This window comes from Entelurus aequoreus, linkage group LG27, assembly GCF_033978785.1.
Source record: "Entelurus aequoreus isolate RoL-2023_Sb linkage group LG27, RoL_Eaeq_v1.1, whole genome shotgun sequence".
Taxonomy (NCBI): domain Eukaryota; kingdom Metazoa; phylum Chordata; class Actinopteri; order Syngnathiformes; family Syngnathidae; genus Entelurus; species Entelurus aequoreus.
The window spans coordinates 18,106,912-18,130,159 of NC_084757.1; the positions used below are offsets into that span (position 1 = coordinate 18,106,912).

Genomic DNA, 23,248 nt, shown 5'->3' on the forward strand with positions numbered 1-23,248 from the left:
AGACGGCTGTCCATCACCCCTAAGGGATTCGCGTCAAGGGCGTTGGATGGGGGGGTGGGGTATGAGTGTGTGGTAGTGTTGTCCGGATACCAATATGTTGGTACCGGTACCAAAATTATTTTGATACTTTTCTGTACTTTTCAGTACATTTCTAAATAAAGGGCACCACAAAAAAACTGCCTTATTGGCTTTATTTTAACAAACGATCTTATTGCAATTTAGTCCTTAAATAAAATAGTGAACATACAAGACAACTTGTCTTTTAGTAGTAAGTAAGCAAACAAAGACTCCTAATTAGTCTGCTGACGTATGCAGTAACATATTGTCATTTTCCATTCTATTATTTTGCGAACATTATTAAGGACAAGTAGTAGAAAATTAATTATTAATCTACTTGTTAATTTACTGTTAATATCTGCTTACTTTCTCTTTTAACATGTTCTTTCTACACTTCTGTTCAAATGTAATAATCACTTATTCTTCTCTTGTTTGATACTTTACACTAGTTTTGGATGATACCACAAAATTGCGTATCAATCCGATACCAGGTCGTTACGGGATCATACATTGGTCATACTCAAAGTCCTCATGTGTCCAGGGACATATTTCCTGAGTTTATAAACATAATATACATTTTTTTTAAAAACGAAAGAAGATGTGATGCCAAAAAATATCGACATAATCATAGTGGTATCGACTAGTGCCTGAACTTGATATCATTACAGTGGATGTCGGGTGTAGATCCACCAATGGCGTTTACATTGTGATGCCGGTGAGCAACGGTGTGTAGTGAAGCATGTTTAGCTAGCCATGTTTTAAAGCACCTCTTCCTGAGGGCGTTTCAGTGTTATAGCTTCACCTTTATCTTTAGTTTTTAAGCCAAAATGCGTCCATTCTCCCTTTTATGTCTACACACTGTGTCTTCTTGTCAGTACTCCGTGATTGTGTGCCGCCGAACATGCTCCTCCGCTTGTAAACAAGCAATGACTCGATGTGACGACGACGCGGGCGGGGGGGGCGGCGTACCGGTACTTTTCAGAGGCGGTATAGTACCGAAAATTATTCATTAGTATCCCGGTAGTATACTAATACCGGTATACCGTACAACCCTAGTGTGTGGCGTATATTTTTTGTGGATGCATGCATGTGTGTAAGCCTGCTGTGTGTCTCAGTTCTGTGGCCTTGGTGTCATGCAGTCGCTAGTCAGTCCAAAGTCATCAACAACAGGTGAGTGTCCATGAGAGACAAGAAGGGAGTTTGTTGTGTCTTCGCTGCACTGTCCTTCGGGAGAGTCTCGAAGCCAGGGAAACAATCCAAGTTCAGAATGTTTTGTATATGAGTGAAAATAAAATTTGCTTTTCACTCTCAATTGTTAAATTGTCAATGACTGGTCCTCAAATTCATCCTGCGGGGCAGACAGTCCGATGTTATCCAAATCACAAGAGTGTCCACAGTTCTTTGCGCATCCTCCAACCATTTGTGGCAGCTTTAGGGTACTTTGAAGACTGCCAGCAACTTCCAATTTGTCGACAAACCAGAGCAACGCTTACTCCAAACAACATATGTCCTGTTGTCATAATTCCGAATAGGTGGATATCCTCACATCCTTCTTCTTCTCCCAAGAGTCCGTCGTGTGTCCAGCAACAACCGCTCCGTCACGACAAGCAGGTTCCCCCAAACCCAAGATCTTGTCAATTTCGTTGAGGCCAGTTAAATAGTTCCAATGTTTAGATTTGGAGAGCAGTGCAAAAAGAGGCAACATGAAAGTTAAGACAAGACAAGACAAAGAAGCAAGCAGGAGAGATAAGGGAGAGGGAAGGGGAGCGTCCACCCTCGATGAGTGCCAGAGAGAAAGAGTTAGTTCTGTAGCTTGCATCATCTCACGTCAGATCAACTACCCATTTGCAACTAGACCAGATCTGGGCATTGATTGATTTTCAAGTCTGGACATTTCCAAATAATTTTTTAGACCTTTAACATCGAAACTGTAGCTGTCATTATGATGTGCAGTGCTGTTTTCAAATTATAGTAAGTCTTGAACTATAGAAAGTATTTCAATGGTTAGAATCTGTGCTTTTGAGTGATATTACGGTAATCTACGTCATATCAGCTCCAAGATGACCAACGTGAAGCAGTGCGGGGTTTGTTTCCAGAGCAGCCGTCCTGAAACGCGGGTGTCAGATTTTTACTACAAAGTTCTGCAGAAAAGTGAAATTATTTCAGATTGCGTTCGGGTTTGTTGCATTTTTGTTGCATTTTGCTTGATTGAAAAAAATGTCGATCAAAGTGGTGGTCTGAGAAGTACAAAACCCAAAACCAGTGAAGTTGGCACGTTGTGTAATTCCTAAATGAAAACAGAATACAATGATTTGCAAATCCTTTTCAACTTATATTCAATTGAACAGACTGCAAAGACAAGATACTTAATGTTCGAACTGAGAAACGTCATTTTTTTTTTTGCAAATAATCATTATCTTAGAATTCAATTAACACATTGCAAAAAAGTTGGCACAGGGGCATTTTTACCACTGTGTTACATGGCCTTTCCTTTTAACAACACTCAGTAAACGTTTGGGAACTGATGAGATCAATTTTTGAAGCTTTTCAGGTGGAATTCTTTCCCATTCTTGCTTGATGTACAGCTTAAGTTGTTCAACAGTCCGGGGTCTCCATTGTGGTATTTTAGGCCTTATATTGTGCCACAAATTTTCAATGGGAGACAGGTCTGGACTACAAGCAGGCCAGTCTAGTACCCGCACTCTTTTATTATGAAGCCACGCTGTTGTAACACGTGGCTTGGCATTGTCTTGCTGAAATAAGCAGGGGCGTCCATGATAACAGGGTGGCAACAGGGTGGCAACATATGTTGCTCCGAAACCTGTATGTACCTTTCAGCATTGATGGTGCCTTCACAGATGTGTATCTTACCCATGTCTTGTGCACTAATACACCCCCATACCATCACAGTTGCTGGCTTTTTAACTTTACGCCTATAACAATCTGGATGGTTATTTTCTTCTTTGGTCCTGATGACAAGACATCCACAGTTTCCAAAACTAATTTGAAATGTGGACTCGTTATACCACAGAACACTTTTCCACTTTGCATCAGTCCATCTTAGATGAGCTTGGGCCCAGCGAAGCCGGCAGCGTTTTAGAGTTTTAACTTGCACTTACAGACAAACTGTAGTTACTGACAGTGGTTTTCTGAAGTGTTCCTGAGCCCATGTGGTGATATCCTTTACACACTGATGTCGGTTTTTGATGCAGTACCTCCTTAGGGATTGAAAGTCCGTATTATCATCGCTTACGTGCAGTGATTTCTCCAGATTCTCTGAACTTTTTGATGATATTATGGACCGTAAATGGTAAATTCCTTGCAATAGCTTGTTGATAAATGCTGTTCTTAAACTGTTGGACAATTTGCTCACGCTTTTGTTCACAAAGTGGTGACCCTCGCTCCACCCACCTGTTCCCAATTAGCCTGTTCACCTGTGGGATGTTCCAAATAAGTGTTTGATGAGCATTTCTCAACTTTCTCAGTCTTTTTTGCCACTTGTGCCAGCTTTTTTTAAACATGTTGCAGGCATCAAATTCCAAATGAGCTAATATTTGCAAAAAATAGCAACGTTTCTCAGTTCGAGTAAGTGTCTTGTCTTTGCAATCTATTCAATTGAATATAGGTTGAAAAGGATTTGCAAATCATTGTATTCTGTTTTTATTTACCATTTACACAACGTGCCAACTTCACTGGTTTTGTGTTTCATACATTGCCAAAAACAATTCAAAGATGTTGAATCCTTCTGCACTGCAATTGGGTTAGTTGCATTAAAATTTGTTCTCAGATTAATATTTATGACGGACCAGAGATGGTTCAAGGATTTTAAGTTAATTCAGTTAAAATTTGTAATCAGATAATGATTCCATCAATAATGATGGAATAATTTGTAATAACTTGCTGATTTTTACAGCCCTAACGTCAATATAACAAATAGGGCCTGATCTACTGAGATCCAAAATAACATGGTAAATGAGTGCAAACTAAAAAAAAATTTGTGTGTGTGATGTAGGTGATCTACTAAGACTGTGTGCACAATTGATCCCAACCATCCATTGTCCCTTTCGGGGTCGTGGGGGGTGCTGGAGCCTATCTCAGCTGCGTTCGGGCGGTAGGCGGGGTACACCCTGGACAAGTCGTCACCTCATCAAAGTGGTGCAGAAGGCTCTATTCAAATAAGGATTTTGCATGTACAACCGGCTGTCACCATGGACAGTCATTTAGTCCACATCTATGTGCCCCAATATGTGATGTTTTACTATGTTGTAGAATATGCAGCACACAACTATAGTTAGTTCAAAACTATAGTTGTGTGCCAATGACTGCCAGATCTACTTTCCCATGGCACAAAATACCACGATCCAACGTCTTATTGACTTGACTGCCTGCACGACATCAAAGCCTGGCTTTCAGTTAACTTCCTGAGCCAGATCTACTTTCCCATGGCACAAAATACCACGATCCAACGTCTTATTGACTTGACTGCCTGCACGACATCAAAGCCTGGCTTTCAGTTAACTTCCTGAGCCGAAATGGAAGCAAAGCAGAAGTTATGTTGTTCGGTCCAAGTCGCTCTCCCTCCCCCAACGTGGACCTCGGCACTCTGTCCCCGTATCTCAGTGACTGTGTTACAAACCTGGGGGTAAAGTTCGACTCAGATTTTAAGTTCGAAAAACAAATCAGCAGCGTCGTACAAAAAAGCTTTTATCAACTACGCCAAATAGTGAAAGTGAAACCGTTTCTGTCAGGACATGATCTTGAGAAATTAATCCACGCCTTTATCTCGACTCGTCTTGACTACTGCAATGCCCTGTACATAGACATTAGCCAGGCCTCCCTCGCCTGCCTGCAGCTCGTGCAGAACTCTGCTGCTCGTCTGCAGACGTGAGCACATCACCCCTATTCAAGCATCCCTTCACTGGCTCCCTGTGCGTTACCGAATACATTTTAAACTCCTATTATTTGTTTTTAAATGTCTAAACAACCTCGCTCCAACTTATCTCTCCGACCTCCTTCAGCCTTACTGCCCCCCCCCCCCCCCCCCCCCCCCCCCGATCCCTACCGATCAGCTGCTATTGACGGTCCCTGACACAAGGCTGAAGCTTAGAGGTGACAGAGCTTTCGCCGCTGCTGCTCCCAAGCTCTGGAATGACTTACCTCTGAGTGTTAGACAGGCCTCCTCTCTTCCTGTTTTTAAATCACTCTTAAAAACATACTTTTATTCCATGGCTTTTAACACTGAGTGATCTCCATCCTGCTATGGCGTCCCACAATGCACCTGCTGCGAACCTGTTTTTTATGTTTGATTAATTAATTAATTTATTTATTTTTTATCGTGCACTGTTTGTGTTGTGTTGTGCTTGCTCGTTCCTCTTGTGTTATCTTTTAACCTCCCCATTGTACAGCACTTTGGCTACCCCTGTGGTAAATTTTAAATGTGCTTTATAAATAAAGTTGATTTGATTTGATTTGATTTATACCTTCTTGGCCAATGTAGGAACATGATTTAGACAACATAACTTATTTAGAATACACCAAAGGTGCGCTTTGCGATGGTGCACTGGACTGATCCAGATGCAAGAAAATGCAATGTTACAAGTAGTTTTTTCATTGAAGATATATTAATAATCTATTTGTATATAGGATATTTATTATTGATATATCTCCTATGAAAACAAATCACACCATTTTTTTTTTTTTAAGGCCAGTCTGTCAGGACTGGGTCTATGGCGTGGTTTGTTCTCCCAGAAGGCAATGGAAAATTGGCGCGTGCAAGACGTGAATTTAAATACATTTTTAATTCTAACTCAAAAAAAGTACAAACAAAAGGCGCTCACAGCGGAGATAACAAACTTGGCAATAAACACAAAACTTGCACAATGGCAGAAACTATGATCAATGAAACAAAAACACTAACTGTAGCATTAATAAACAAAAAACTTACTTTGACAAGAAAAGGGCATGGATCGTAATGGTGTGTAGAGAGTGTGTCAAGAGTGATGTCGCCAGGCCGACTGCCTGGCAACAATGGCCTTAAATACTAGTGACATGATTAGTGAAAAAGTGAGACAGGTGCGTGACATGAGGATGTGAACCAGGTGAAACTAATGGTTACTATGGTGACAAAGCAAGGGAGTGAAGACAAGAACTAAAAAGTGTCCAAAAACCAAGCAAAACAAAAACATGATCAACACAGACATGACAGAGCCCCCCCCTTACGGACAGATCCCAGATGTCCAAAAAAAACAGGATCAAGAGTCATGGGAGGGCGGGAGGGGGACATGGCGGTGGGTCGCCAGGCCAAGTGACCCCGAATCCACCGGGGCAGAGTCAGGTGGTGGCGACGCGTAGAGCGCCGCTGTACCAGGTGAGGTGGGCGACCTGGGAATGGCCATATCCATGGCCGACGAGGAGATCGGCGCACTTGGTGTGGCGGACGACCAGGTAGTGGCCACATTCGTGGCCGACGAGGAGGCAGGCGCGTCGTCGTCGTTGCAGGCGTGGAAGCAGCCGATGACGCAGGTGCAGCAGACGAAGCAGGCAGCGAAGCTCGGCGTGGTGCGTCAGGCGGAGAGTCTCGGCGTGGCGGGTCTTGGCGTGGGTCTTGGTCTTGGTCTTGGCGTGGGGGGTCTTGGTTTTGGTCTTGGTCTTGGCAGGGGTCTTGGTCTTGGTGGGGGTCTTGGTCTTGGTGGGGGTCTTGGTCTTGGTCTTGGCGGGGGTCTTGGTCTTGGCGTGGGGGGTCATGGTCTTGGTCTTGGCTTGGGGGGTCATGGTCTTTGTCTTGGCTTGGGGGATCAGGGTCTTGGTCTTGGCGTGGGTCAGGGTCTTGGCGTGGGTCTTGGTCTTGGTCTTGGCGTGGGTCTTGGTCTTGGTGTGGAGCTGGTACCGGAGCTTGCCGTCGTGGAGCTGGTACCGGAGCTTGCCGTCGTGGAGCTGGTACCGGAGCTTGCCGTCGTGGAGCTGGTACCGGAGCTCGGCGTGGTGGGTCTTGGCGTGGTGGAGCTGGTGCTGCGACGGGTGCCAGCCGTGGTGCTGCGACGGGTGCCAGCCGTGGTGCTGCGACGGGTGGCTCTTGGCGTCGTGGAGCTGGTACCGGAGCTTGGCGTGGTGCTGCTACCGGCAGCACTGGAGCTAGCCTTGGACTTGGTGCTGATACAGGTGCTAGCTGTGGCTTCGGTGGAGGTGGCCTAGCTGGGGGTTGTGGCTTAGCCGGCCGAAAAACCGGTGGCGGCGGCCGTGTTGGAGGCTGTGGCTTGGCGGGCCGAAAGACTGGTGGTGGCGGCCGTGCTGGAGGCTGTGGCTTGGCATGGTGATGCTGAGCCACCCCACCTGAAAAGTTCCCAGCCCTAGCCCCCCCCCTCAAGGAGCGGATACCAGACGCGCTCCCCGCTGTCTGGAACCGTTTTTTGGGGTGGGTGGAGGGAGGTCAGGAGGAGGGTAAAATCCTCCCCTATAAATTGTCCAAAATGTCTTTCTTTTTGTACCTGGGATTTAGTGGGTGAAAAAAAAAAGGTTTGTGACTTGGGCGTGGCTTGAGTCCTGGGGGGCGGGGCATGAAAACTGGGTGACTGTGATTGACAGGATCTGATTTCTAAAAACATGTCTTGGTAATATTTAATCATGGATTTAGACTCTTTGGTTGGATGTGGCTGACAAGAAAAAGAGTTCAGGGGAAAAAAATCCATGACGTCACCCACTGGCAGTGGCGTGACGTCGTTCTGGGGAAGCCGGGCTGGCTGCAGCTCGTTTCCGCCCAGAGGGGGAGGAGCTTGCGGGAACGATGCGTCCTTTCCACTGCTTGTGGAAGCCCTCCCTGACGTCCTTCGTCGGGAGCGGCGCTTCCGGGACTGCGGTGACGCAGCGCCATCCTCGGACCAAATGGAGTCTCTGTACTCCACGGAGGAGTAGCGCAGCGTTTCCTTCTCCATGGCGCGGAGGACCTCCCACGCTGCCTCGTCCAAAACGCCCAATTTTCTTGCGGGAGAACTTTTATGCTGGCGACATACTGTCAGGACTGGGTCTATGGCGTGGTTTGTTCTCCCAGAAGGCAATGGAAAATTGGCGCGTGCAAGACGTGAATTTAAATACATTTTTAATTCTAACTCAAAAAAAGTACAAACAAAAGGCGCTCACAGCGGAGATAACAAACTTGGCAATAAACACAAAACTTGCACAATGGCAGAAACTATGATCAATGAAACAAAAACACTAACTGTAGCATTAATAAACAAAAAACTTACTTTGACAAGAAAAGGGCATGGATCGTAATGGTGTGTAGAGAGTGTGTCAAGAGTGATGTCGCCAGGCCGACTGCCTGGCAACAATGGCCTTAAATACTAGTGACATGATTAGTGAAAAAGTGAGACAGGTGCGTGACATGAGGATGTGAACCAGGTGAAACTAATGGTTACTATGGTGACAAAGCAAGGGAGTGAAGACAAGAACTAAAAAGTGTCCAAAAACCAAGCAAAACAAAAACATGATCAACACAGACATGACACAGTCGACATCAGAACGAATCATTGGAATTAATATTGGTGTCTGCTTACTCCATTCAGCCTCTCATATGACATATTTTTTAACAGTGTACACTTTTAAAAGCAACCTTTTGATGCTTTTGGAAAGGGTGAAGCGTGGTTTCATTTGCAATCTGGGAACGGCCTTCACGAACGACCATCTTGCAGACATACGCAGAAAGTAGGTTATAAACGTGACTGGAGAGCACAATTCACACCAAAGCATATACAGTACATACAGTATTATCTACTTTAGGTCAGAAAAAACCACAGAGCCTATTTCATCCGGACAAGCCTGGGGAAACAGGCTTGTAGGATGAAATAGCCTCTGTGTTTTTTCCTGACCTAACGCATATTCCGCTCTACCCCAGTATTATGCAAAGTATAATGGATAAACCACAGAAACCTTGACTACAGTATTATCTATGTCATGACCGGGTCAGACTTTGTACAGCATATTGTTTTTTCTCTGTTTAGTGTTTATTTCCGTTTCAGCGCTCCTTCCTCATTGTGTTGCCACTTCTTGCTTAAAGCACTGATTGTGCAGACCTGCTTATGTTTAGTAGGCAGGACGCTCACCTGTTTTTGATCACCAATCAGAGGAGATAAGATGCCAGCCTCGGCAGTCAGTCGGGGCTGGATCATTGTTTAATCCATCCATCCATCCATTTACTACCGCTTGTCCCATGTTTTATGTAGGTTGTATATGTATTTGTCAGGCCTTGCTTTTTCCCTGCTGCACTCGATTTACATTTGCTACGATTAAATATAATTCTGCACGCTGTCTCCTGCATCTGGGTCACAACGACCGTGACAATGCAGCACAAGGGGTTCTCAAACGTTTTTCACCAAGTACCATCTCGGAAAAAAACGTGTCTGTCTAAGTACCACCATAATGACCAACATTAAAATACAGTAACGTACTAGGCCCAAGTATCCAGATGTAAGTGTATTTAATATTTGGGTCACTGTAACATTACACACAGTTTGAACAGTACCACTTTGTTTGAATATAGGAAAATAAAACACTGTACTTTAATCAAGTGATTCTAGATGGAGCTCGCGTACCACTAGTGCAGGGGTCGGCAACCCAAAACGTTGTTGGACCAAAAATACAAAAAACAAATCTGTCTGGAGTCGCAAAAAATGAAAAGCTGTATATAAGTGTTATAATGAAGGCAACACATGATGTAAGTGTGTAGGTCGTGAGTTCAAACCCCGGCTGAGTCATACCAAAGACTGTAAAAATGGGACCCATTACCTCCCTGCTTAGCACTCAGCATCAAGGGTTGGAATTGGGGGTTGAATCACCAAAAATGATTCCCGGGCACGGCCACCTCTGCTGCTCACTGCTCCCCTCACCTCCCAGGGGATGATCAAGGGTAATGGGTCAAATGCAGAGAATAATTTCGCCACACCTAGTGTGTGTGTGACAATCATTGGTACTTAAACTTTAACTTTATATTAGCTATAACAGCCTACTATCAAAATGACTGTGTCGCAGGCTGAAGCAAATTTTCGTTGTCAGAAATGTTGAAATGTAATATTTATTCTACACATTTTTACAACTTTAGAAACCATTAGTAAATCAGACGGTTCTCAGAAGGTGAGATAACCCCTGGAAATTACTGGCTTTTAATGGCCAAAGGTATAGATGTGTGTGTCCAAGTTAAAGGAAACGGCAGGCTGTCTTCTTTTAATAGGTTTATTAAAGATTAAGATTAAAGTACCAATGATTGTCACACACACACTAGATGTGGTGAAATGTGTCCTCTGCATTTGTCCCATCCCCTTGGGGAGCAGCCCTCTTTGGCAAGCTAGTTAATGTTTGCTGTGGTCTGGAACAACATGGCAGACAATAATCTGGAATGTGTCATGAGACATGCAAAACTAAATTATATACAAAGAGGATAAAAAGTAAAGGATATTAAATTGTGACGATCTGGATGCATTGTGATGCAGGGTTCGTTCTCCCAAGATGCAGACGGACTTCGGACACAGCGTGCAGGTAGGAAATGCTTTATTTAGGCAATAAATCAGGCGGGAACAAAAACGTGCTCATAGCACGGAAGACGAAAACTAAGGGGGTTAGCGTGGGAGCTGGTATGTAAATAGCAGGAGTCAATACCGTCGTCAACTGTTGCATGAAGCAAATTAGGAAGCCAGACTGACTGACCGGAAAAGGCAGTATTAAATAGCGCTCTGATCAGTGCTCGGGAAACAGGTGAGCGTCCCGAACACCAATCAGAGACAGGTGGAAACAATAAGCACCCATGAACTGAAAGCAAATTTAAGGGTGCACAAAACAGGAACTGAGGGAGTCCAAAACAAACAGAACATGATCTGGGCAACGGATCATAACATTAAATGATCTCAAACATACCTACAAATGAGGCATAATGATGCAATATGTACATACAGCTAGACTAAATAGCTTGATTAGCACTCCAACAAGTCAATAACATCAACAAAGCGCACATTTGTTCATGTACGCACAGGATGAAACATTTGGTGGACAAAATGAGACAAAGAAAGAGTGGAAGATTTTACATGTAAACAAACTGTTGCGTCACAGTCCACACTATGGTGAGTTCAAGAACCGCCAAAATTAGTAAACGATGTTCTCCAAATACTCTCATCAGTGAAGAATACACACAAACATATTAAACAGTGGGCTTTCTAACAATTGGGAAGGTTTGTGTCATGTTTGTCCTCAAACAAAAAACATACTAAAACAAAAAAAATATTTTTTTCCCCATCTTTTTCCATTTTCTATCCTTTTTTAAAAAATACTTCAGGGGGCCACTAGGGCTGCGCTAAAGAGCCGCATGCGGCTTGAGAACCGCATGTGGCTGACCCCCGCACTAGTGGTACAAGTACCACAGTTTGAGAATCCCTGATCTAGACCACAAGAAGTGTTTTGATGTAGATTAAAGTCGTCATACAGTAGGTCCCCTTTAAGTCACCGAGCAGCTATAAAAAGCCATTGTTGAGTGGACGATTTTTCTCATATGTTTATTTCTGACGATCCAAATATATTGACACTCACACTGATGGAGTATTATATTTTTATTGTCTGCCAAAGCAGCATGATTTCCTCCATTCTCACAGCCATCCGTGGGTCACTGTGCCAGTTTGCATGTACCTTCCAAAAGTACTAAATATAGACACAAAACAGCTTTTATAAATTACATTGCGAGTGCTAAATGATTAGATTTGCATCTCCTCCCCATAGTATTGTGGGCCTTCTGATAAGCAGCATACATTCTGCATACACGTGACAAGACATGTTAAAAATGGATTGGGCCAATAATACGATGTCAACATATAACGTGATAGACAATCAATATCAATATAAATTGCGTTCCATAAAATATTTAATATATATTTCTACTTTTTGGTCGGAAGAAACCGGAAGTTATGAAGCGTGATTCGTTTCATGAAGTCACTCGCCCTTTGGGAACCCGGAAAAAAGTGTCACTGAGCAATGGGAGGGACACGCTAAACACCAAACACGTAACAGTCCCACTAGTGTGGTTGTGTTGTCTTTCTGTCTTGCTGTGGATTCTCTGCATGGAGTGAAAAGAGAAACTGTGGTATTTTGATATAGTATATCAACTCAATAAAAGAAACGTGTCTTTGGTTTTGGCTTTAATGCAGACAGTGCGGCAACATCCTGACACTTCCAATGTGTGGGTTTAATTAGTTGCTTCCCAAACTACTGAGTAGTGTTCAATAGTTTATACACTACTGCTATCGAGTGTCTCAAACCTGCAATTAACTTCAAATCTATTTTAATTATTTCCTTACCTTAGCCGCGCTCATCCTCCCTGGCTCCCAGACACTCTCTTCACTGATAAGTAGCACCCTTGGTAAGCTGGAAATAGTTTTACTGTATTTATAGGCAGGCTTAAATAAGTAATAAAAACTATCAATAATTATTTATTGATCAATATAAAAAACGTATACGTGATATAGTTTTGTGGCCATATTGCCCAGCTCTACTCAGCGCACAAGCTTAGCAGACCAGCTTTGTGTGTGCTATCAAGTTTGCACGTTTTTTTTCAGTGATGGGCAAACTACTTGGAAAATGTAGTAAGCCAAGCTACGAGTTACTCTCGATTAAATGTAGCTAAGCTACAGAAGAAGCTATCCCCGGAGAATTGTAGCAAGCTACACTACAAGCTACAAGGCAAAAGTAGCTTGCTAAATCAAAGCTAAATTTAGTGGCATTTATAGCTATGGGCCCACAAGTATAATATTAATGTTAATGTAACTGAGAGTGTACAAATGGACTTAATAAGAGTCCATTACTATTAACTATCTGTCATTTAGCTGGGGACGCCGTACAACTACCTCTAGGGGTCCCTGCACCCCACTGTATGTATTTATTTAGTTTGCTTTTTCTTTGGCCCACCCCTATAATGTTATTTATTTTCTCTACCTACAGTAAAAAAAACAGCATTTATCTTGTGTGTTGTTTGGGAACAGTTTGTAGTGGTTATGTGCAGTAAAACGTTTTAAATTATCTCAACTCGCCTTAATGTCTGTTCCTAAATGTGTGTTGGACGTCTTAGATGAAGAGAGCAGTTATGATTTTGGTTTACAAAGTAAACAACTAAGAAGTAAAGTTTTGTTCATTGTTTTCTCTAAACACATAAATGTGTCTAAATATGGCCAAGGACACGCATTTTTGTGGGTTTCCTGCACGTCATCTTCATCACTAAAGAAATAATCTAATCTGTGGGAGAGAATTCCTCTGCCATTTTCAAGTATGTTTTTTTGTTGTTGAGTCGTCCGCTTGAAGCGTCACTCTGTCTCGGACTCCCTCGTCATCATGTGACATGAGTGCATGACTTATGATTTTGATTACTAGTTTCAATGACCCGCCTTATCTTATTGCTGATTGGCCAGAATATAATGATTCACCCTAACCCAAGCCAACTGTAACTCATCATACAAACACCAATCATCATGGATTTACTCTGTATGTATAGATGTTCTCATTCATTCAGGTCATTGTATTTTGTCTATATTTTTGGGGGGGATTTGCAGTCCATTTTCTCTCTTTGTAGCTTGTAGCATCAATGTAAGCTACCTCGCTACATGGGTCTAAAAGTAGCTAAACTATTGGAAAAGCTACTCGTTAAAAAAGTAGCTATACTGCCAAGCTACTGGAAAATGTAGTTAAGTTACGCAGCTTAGCTACATGTAGCTTGTTACTGCCATTAACTGGTTTTAATACACACTACTCTTTTGTAGATCAGGCTCTAAGAGTTTAGGCAAAATGACCTTTTCTACTTTCAATCAGGTGACATGCTGCTTGTAGCTGTAATTACCTGTTGAAAGTAGTAGATCAGGCCCATAGTGATGCGCAATCAAGCAAAATTAATTCCAAAATTCCTATTGCACATCTAGCTATGTATCTTTAGTTTAAGTTAACAGTTATTTGTAGTGTAGTGGTTCGTAGGTATCATTATCCATTCTACTCTTCCCACAGTGGAACCACAAGACTGATCATGATATACCGATCCAAATAGTGGATGGCTTTGTGGAAACATACTGTATATGTTGTCAATTTGTTGATTTCCCAGTGAATGACATAATATTAAAACAAAAAATCAGCCATACTCTGTACAGCAATCAGGTGTCTCTAAAATTAAATGATTTGGAGTCAAATTAGGTTCTGTCTTGAAGGCGAATATCTGCACCAGTTACCTTTCAAATAGTAATCAGTGAATAAGATAACACAAGTATTGTACCGTATACCTGCTGATCTGTATTTGGGATCTGCATAAGTCCTGAAAAAATGTGTGAGTCCGCCTTTGTAGTCCAATAAACTTCTTATTTTTCTCTATCTTGTTGTTATGAGACATTCATCCTCCGCTGTTGGCATTTTTAATATAAAGTAGTGTAAAGTTCTGACTTATATGTGTCAGTAAACTAGCCATGAAAGCGCTAAAACATACCGGTGTAGTGAGTTTACATTATTCACCCAAGGAACTTTAGTTATTAAAGAGTTCCGGTTGGACGGTTTTTCACGGGACACATTTTCGGCCTTGTTGTTGTTTCCAGATGAGGAGATGCTGCTCTGTTATTGATATAAGTAAAGTCTGAATGTCATTAAAACAGTTAGCTCCATCTTTAATGCGCCTTATAATCCGGTGCGCCTTATATATGAAAAAAGATCAAACATAGACCATTCATCTGCAGTGCGCATTATAATCCGGTGTACCCTATGGTCCGGAAAATACTGTACTATATCACTGCCGATTATTACATATTAAGTTATACAAACCAACATTTGAGTAGTACTGTAAATGTATTGATAATTTTTACACCCTTTGCTATCAATGGTGTTGTTGTAAACCCAGCTAAGGTCCAGATGTATTTGGACAGTGACAGTTTTTGTATGATTGCGCCTTTACGGTATTACAGCTACAGGCACATTATGTAGATAACATCCATTCCATTTTCAGTGATTCAACCCACATATTAATACATTTATTTATCTGGTTCAACACTCTTAATTCAATTATGTCCATAGGCTTTACCAACAGCAATGTCAGGGTTGTCCCTGACAGTTTGATCAAGTTTTAGTTTTCCTCTGCGTTTGTCTTAGTTTCCTGTCTTTAGTTCCTGTCAGTGCTTTTATTTTGTCTTCATTTCCTGATTGTCTCCCTAAGTGCTTTGTCCCCTCAGCTGTGGCTGATTGGCACGTGGCCACACCTGGTGCCAGTCAGCCAGCTGCCTATTTAAACCTGTCTTGCCCTGCAGTCACTGCTGGATCATTGTCATTACAATACTTGTCACTTACCTTCTACATATTTGTCGTTGTAGCTCCGTCTACTTTTGTCCACTCCGCTTTAGTCATAGTTCCTTCGTGTCACAGTAAGTGTTTTTGTTTATTGTCCACAGTTAGCTTTGTGCTATTTTAGTTTATAGCTTAGTTTGTTCTCCACCTTGTGCGCGCCTTTTGTTTGTTCCCTTTTGTTTGTTTTTTGCCAGAGTATTTTAATTAAATCATGTTTTCCCATTCAATGCCTGCCATCATCCCTGCATCTTGGGGTTCGTCACCTACAAACTCTGACAAGCAAATTATTTTCAACTATTTGTTAAAATAGTGCTTATCAATCAAAATGTATTTATAAAGCCCTTATTTACAAGTGTCTCGAAGGGCTGCACAAACCCCAATGGCATCCACTGATTCGAAACCCACATCCGAAAAATTAAAAATGTCCAAAATGGGTAAAAAGAAGACACCTTGGGAGGAGGCCGCAGATGCTACATATTATGTAGACCAAAAGGAAGTGTTTTCAATTTAGAAAAAATAAAAAAAAGACTCCTTTAATCCGCCTTATAATATCAACCAAACCTAACCCCCCCCGCCCGAACCCCCCTCCACATCCCACCCCCCAGATTGTAAATAATGTAAATAATTCAATGTATATACTCTGATGATTAACTTGTGTGACGACTGTATTATGCTGATAGTATATATTTGTACCATGAATTGATTAACGTGGACTCCGACTTAAACAAGTTGAAAAACTTATTCGGGTGTTACCATTTAGTGGTCAATTGTACGGAATATGTACTGTACTGTGTAATCTACTAATAAAAGTCTCAATCAATCAATCTGGTGCGCCTTATATATGAAAAAAGATCGGCGGTGCGCCCTTTGGTCCGGAAATTACGGTACACCCAATCCTCAATTACTTTGGTTTCATGTTAAAATGAGCTGTTACAGTAAAGCACGTCTTGCATATTGTTGGCAAATGTTTGTCATGGCAGCGTACGCCATTTATTTTAGGATGTCCAAGCTGGCTTCCCTTGCTCGTCACTCCAATCCTTTAAGTTTATGGATTGCACTCCCTGATGTGCCGTGCTGTCAAGTAAAGCCTGCAGTATACACTGCTGGATTAATGCGTAAAGCCCCGGAAAAAAATATATAAAAATGAGCAAAAGCAGATACAAGTCCACCTGAGCTATGATTAAAAGTGTTGTGGAGATCTACTGTACCACACAAGTATGCAGAGATTTACTGGAGTCCACTTATCTTTAACAGCACTGCAGTGCAGATAACTGTGCGGGCAAGTTGTAGGAGAACACCCGACTTAGATGGGGTTTTTTTTTTTTTTATTCATGCGCATTTCACATCAATAAAGTTGCACTTTTAGGAAAACAGTTTAATTCGGCTGGCGTTCAGTCACCCACATGCATTTTTAATCTCCTCTGCAACAACTCCAAAGAGCGGAATTAGAAAGCCGAAGACATTAAAAGCCTTTTGATGTCACTAAACTCCGACAATGCAACATTTCTGCATGTCAGACCCGAACGCTTCGTGTGCACGAGTGAGAACAGATCCCGTGATTTGTATGCGCCTGCGCTCAGCTCGCTAATTTGAGGGATGAAGGGCTGAAATGTTCCTGGCAGCAAAAACATTTGAGGGCTGAAATTTCACTCCGTTCCCCCCCTCGCCGCGCATCACCTGACATTTACTCACCTCAGCAAAGATCACATGGGATCATTGACGTCTTCCTCTATCATGTGTCATTAACCTTCCAGTGATGGATGATGATCTGCATTATTCAGCATGCGTCTTACATTCTGCACACACTTATAACAGGATGCTCCGGGCCTGTCGGCGGAGTCTCGCACCCTGTCTTGCAGGAAATTGAACATAATCTTGTGTTACATCTCGCGCGGGCACGCAAACATCCCAATTGTGTGTGTGTGTGTCTGTGCGCCAAGTCATACACACACGCACTCACACACGGGAACAAATGCTTTCAGTTGAGCCGCACTATGTTGTGTACAACATGTATGCACTCATACGTCATTTGGACGACATGTAGCTGACAATTAACTGAGTGTGTGTGTGTGTGTGTGTGTGTGTGTGTGTGTGTGTGTGTGTGTGTGTGTGTGTGTGTGTGTGTGTGTGTGTGTGTGTGTGTGTGTGTGTGTGTGTGTGTGTGTGTGTGTGTGTGTGTGTGTGTGTGTGTGTTTTCTTGTATTTCTACCATTCTTGAGACATCAACAAGCAAAAGTACCGGTGAACAAGTTAGGACCGAAATCATGGTCCCAATGCGGAAAACCATTGCATCTAATAGAGTGCCAAATACTAGAGTCCGTGAACATTGCTCCAAAGTCAGGATTTTTTGGTTGATTTAATGTGCATACAAAAGTAAACATTGACGCGTGCAAAAGCAGCAATATACGATAAAACAAGACGGCAGCTAAAGAAGGACTTTCCTATTCATCCACCCAAAAAAACAGCCAGGTGAACAGCTGATTTTACGACTTCCGGCACTGATGTAAGACAACCCGCATCCCATATGTGACCTTAGGATGAACAAATACACTACGGTACTAAGACTATAGTGGCCATTAACTGTTAGTTTCTACAGCTGGGTTGCCCAAAGTGCAGCACAGGGGCCATCTGTGGTCAGCAGTGTTGGGTTAGTTACTGAAAACCAGTAACTAGTTACAGTTACTAGTTACTTTATTTCAAAAGTAACTCAGTTACTAACTTAGTTACTTACACCAAAACGTAATGCGTTACTTTGAAAAATAACTATTTAGTTACTTCTTTTTTTTTTAAACAATTTTTAAGGCTCCCATTAATGCCCTTTTAGCCTTCATTTCAGTACTGTTATTGCACTGGAGAATAATGCAATCTGTTGATCAACTTGACATGCATTGGCATCACTGAACTCTGCTAAGCAATGTGGTCTACATACAACACACTAAGACAAAGATATGTTTCAAAGGGCCAATTTATTTTGGGCCAGAACAAATTGACAAAACTATTTTAAATAGCTGCAACAGAACATAAATAAGTAACAAACCACATAACATGTCACAACATAGCTGTAAACCTGGCTTCACCCAAGGTAGGCACACATGACATGATTATATGTCATGTCACTATATACCGCACACATACTGCTATACACACGCCTAACCAGGCGTTTTTTTCTCTCAAGGAATTGTGAAATAAAATCATGTATTTAGGAGATCAACACTGTACTGAAGCCCAGAACACTCTACGCATTTCCCCAGTTTTAGTTTAGAGAAAGGAAATATGGGCCTGGCCCACTAGGATCCCTCTTTATGTTTGTGAACTTTATAGTATATACATTTAGAGTGATGTGATAATCAAACACTCTAAAAGTCTAGAATGAAAGAGTATATAAGAGAATTGACAGAGTGTGTGTACCTTCAGTGCTGAATGATGAGCAGAGGCAGAGTTTGGAGTGTCTTCTTTAGCTTGCTTTCCATTTTTATGTACTCACTGTCCAGGAACTTGGAAAATGTTTTTGTGCCATTTGCTGTTTGATGCCCGCTATCATGCTAATTAGCTGCCTAAAAGCGGGTGACCCCACTATAGAAATAGCCTGCACGTCTTCTAGCACATACACTGCAATGGCTCTATCAATGTTGTCCTGGCTAGCAGTCCCTCCGTTAAAATCCTTAGGTGGAGGTGGAGGTGAAGTGGCATCGGAGTCTGTGTCTCTCTTTACTAGTTTCGTCGAAGCATGTTGCTTTTGTAGCTGTTTCAGCTGATTTGAATTTCTGTTTTGGGCAGTAGATGGGATCTTTGATCCAAGACACAACTTACATTTAACTAAAATGTTCTTTTCTTTGTGCTCGACAAAAGAAAAGTAGTGAGCATATCTCCATGTTAAGAAACTCGGCTTTAGCTCCGCAGTGATGTCTTGTTAGTAAACACAGACACGCCCCCCCCCCCCCCCCCCCCCCCACACACACACACACACAGCGCGCCTCTTCTCTTCCTTTTGACACAGGAAGACTCAGAAGGACGACACCGCAGCTCTCCAATAAAACACACTCAGATCTTCTCAGTTTCTAGCCGATACTATATGAAAAATAACGTAAAATAACGCAGTAACGCATCATGTAGTAACGGTAACTGAGTTACTGAATACAAAAAATAACGTGTTCGAATACTAGTTACCACTGAAAATAACGGTGTTACAAAAATACAAAACACAGTTAAAGGGGCCGTTTGTAAATTGCTGAAAGTAAATTTTTTTTTAACCAAAAAATAAATCAAGAGCATTAATGGGTGGCTTATGTTACCATGAATGATTCCGAGAACCAAGTTTCTGCCGTATTTTTCAGCTGGCAGAGCGGACTTAACTATAAACCACAGCCACCATAATCGTTTGACAAATTTTATTTTGTACATTTATTGGCCGCACACAAGTGTACACATTGAAACATGAAAATATTTACACAGGTGCTTGTTTTCATTCACAAACTTAGCAAACGACAGTGCCTTACAGCCTACTGTAGAGCCCTGTATGTGTCTTCTTCTTCCTTCTTTGGTGCCAGAGTTGAGGGAATTCCGTTTTTGCTTTTACCTTCGTCCCGTGCGAAAGTCTGGCCTTTTGGGAGCCCGTTGCTGTTGGTTCTGTTTCCTTTTTTGATCGCTCTGGGATGGTGTTGTGTGCATTTTGTTGTTGCTTCTCTATGATGAGAGTGAGTGCATAATGCACTAAATGGCTGACTGAATGTTTGTGTGAGTGGTTTGATTAATTCTGATCAATTTCATTGGTCCACTGGTCCATTGGTCTGTTGAGACAAAGTGCAGCTCGTGAACCAGGAAAAATCCATTAATTAGTAGCAGCTTTGTATAAACTGCAGGGTCCAAAGCGTGGGAGAAAAGTAGCTGTTTATAGACCGGAAAAAGATGGTACACTACCGTTCAAAAGTTTGGGGTCACATTGAAATGTCCTTATTTTCGAAGAAAAAGCACTGTACTTTTCAATGAAGATAACTTTAAACTAGTCTTAACTTTAAATAAATACACTCTATACATTGCTAATGTGGTAAATGACTATTCTAGCTGCAAATGTCTGGTTTTTGGTGCAATGTCTACATAGGTGTATAGAGGCCCATTTCCAGAAACTATCACTCCAGTGTTCTAATGGTACTATGTGTTTGCTCATTGGCTCAGAAGGCTAATTGATGATTAGAAAACCCTTGTGCAATCATGTTCACACATCTGAAAACAGTTTAGCTCGTTACAGAAGCTACAAAACTGACCTTCCTTTGAGCAGATTGAGTTTCGGAGCATCACCTTTGTGGGGTCAATTAAACGCTCAAAATGGCCAGAAAAAGAGAACTTTCATCTGAAACTCGACAGTCTATTCTTGTTCTTAGAAATGAAGGCTATTCCACAAAATTGTTTGGGTGACCCCAAACTTTTCAACGGTAGTGTATGTTTTGAGAATTTACAAACCCCAAAACCAGTGAAGTTGGCACGTTGTGTAAATCGTAAATAAAAACAGATGACAATGATTTGCAAATCCTTTTCAACCTATATTAAATTGAATGGACTGCAAAGGCAAGATACTTAACGTTTGAACTGGAAAACTTTGTTATTTTTTGCAAATATTAGCTCATTTGGAATCTCATGCCTGCAACATGTTTCAAAAAAGCTGACAAGTGGCAAAAAAGACTGAGAAAGTTGAGGAATATTCATCCAACACTTATTTGGAACATCCTACAAGTGAACAGGCTAATTGGGAACAAAGTTTCTCAGTTCGAAGGTTAAGTATCTTGTCTTTGCAGCGTATTCAATTGAATATAGGTTGAAAAGGTTTTGCAAATCATTGTATTCTGTTTTTATTTACGATTTACACACCGGGCCAACTTCACTGGTTTTGGGTTTTGTAAATACTGGCATGTTTTTTTCCTGGACATTTTTGTTGGATTCCAAATGGTTTTCTGGAGATGTCGGACATGGGTGTACAATCACATTTCCCTGTTTTTATCGCCGCATGCCTCCAGCGTTCCTCAAATTTAAGTGCAATAATTATAATGTAATCTTCCACAAAAGGCTTCCCCATGCAGATGCCCGGGGTTAGCTCCATAAATTATGTTTATTACCTCGCCCACACAGTAGCAATAAATGTATGTGCAATGATCAGCTCCTTTTATAAGTGCCTTGGAATGTGGAATGTGACGTAGGCGGGGTCATGATAAACAGTGGCACCACACGCGTAACAACGGCTAATCTATCAGCTGGCGGAAAGCACGGTGAAACGGCCTTCCTCTTCTGGAACTCGCTGGAGGACGTCAGTGTGATTCCGCTTCGTTTCTCGTCGTAGTTTGTCAACATTCCCCGCCACCCTCGTAATGCGTTTTCTCTGTCAGAAATGAATTATGCACTCACATTGTTGTCTCGCTCTCTCTTGGCAGTGGAGAATAACCCGTGCCAGACCAACCCGTGTCTCCACGGAGGGAGCTGCCTGCAGGAGGGTGACGGCTATAGCTGCTACTGCCCACAGGGCTTCTCTGGAGAGAGCTGCGAGATCGGTGAGTTGTTGCCCCGCGGGTCGGGCCTGAGAGTCAGAGGGGTCACAGGTCAGCAGCTGTAGATGGATTGAGGGAGAGATGGACATACAGCCGTGGTCAAAAGTTTACATACACTAGAAAAGAACATAATGTCATGGCTGTCTTGAGTTTCCAATAATTTCTACAACTCTTATTTTGTTGTGATAGAGTGATTGGAGCATACTTGTTCGTCACAAAAAACATTCATTAAGCTTGGTTCTTTTATGAATTTATTATGGGTCTACTGAAAATGTGACCACCACCATGCATGACGGTAGGTGTGGTGTTCCTGGGATTAAAGGCCTCACCTTTTCTCCTCCAAACATTTTGCTGGGAATTGTGGCTAAACAGCTACATTTTTGTTTCATCTGACCACATAACTTTCCTCCAGAAGGTCTTATCTTTGTACATTTGGTGTCAGTTGAAATAAAATGTCAGTTGATGTCAGTTTGATGTCAATGAAAAAGGAGGATTACCTCCAAATTCTTCAGGACAACCTAAAATCATCAGCCCAGAGGTTGGATCTTGGGCACAGTTGGGTGTTCCAACAGGACAATGACCCCAAACACACGTCAAAAGTGGTAAAGGAATGGCTAAATCAGGCTAGAATGAAGGTTTTAGAATGGCCATGTCAGAAAGCCAACACATTTAGCTGAAGTGCACCAAACAAGAGGAGTGGTCAAAAATTCAACCAGAAGCTTGTGGATGGCTACCAAAAGTGCCTTATTGCAGTGAAACTTGCCAAGGGACATGTAACCAAATATTAACATTGCTGTATGTTTACTTTTGACCCAGCAGATTTGGTCACATTTTCAGTTGACCCATAATAAATTCATAAAAGAACCAAACTTCATTAATGTTTTTGTGACCAACAAGTATGTGTCCCAATCACTCTATCACAAAAAAAATAAGAGTTGTAGTAAATGATAAATGATAAATGGGTTATACTTGTATAGCGCTTTTCTACCTTCAAGGTACTCAAAGCGCTTTTGACAGTATTTCCACATTTACCCATTCACACACACATTCACACACTGATGGCGGGAGCTGCCATGCAAGGCGCTAACCAGCAGCCATCAGAGGCAAAGGGTGAAGTGTCTTGCCCAAGGACACAACGGACGTGACTAGGAAGGTAGAAGGTGGGAATTGAACCCCAGTAACCAGCAACACTCCGATTGCTGGCACAGCCACTCTACCAACTTCGCCACGCCGTCCCTAGTAATTGTTGGAAACTCAAGACAGCCATGACATTATGTTCTTTACAAGTGTGTGTAAACTTTTGATCACGACTGTATATTGTCAGAATT

At 42.1% G+C, this 23,248-nt stretch overlaps 1 protein-coding gene across 14 annotated transcripts in view; it reads left to right on the forward strand.

Annotated features, from left to right (window-relative positions):
* The window catches only part of ncanb (neurocan b), a 567,283-nt gene that overhangs the window by 398,666 nt on the left and 145,369 nt on the right, over window positions 1-23,248 (forward strand). For all 14 annotated transcript variants that reach the window (XM_062039081.1, XM_062039087.1, XM_062039082.1 and 11 more), the window contains one exon: window positions 21,807-21,923. In XM_062039081.1, coding sequence (XP_061895065.1) covers window positions 21,807-21,923 — 117 coding nt within the window. The remainder of the gene's footprint in view (window positions 1-21,806; window positions 21,924-23,248) is intronic.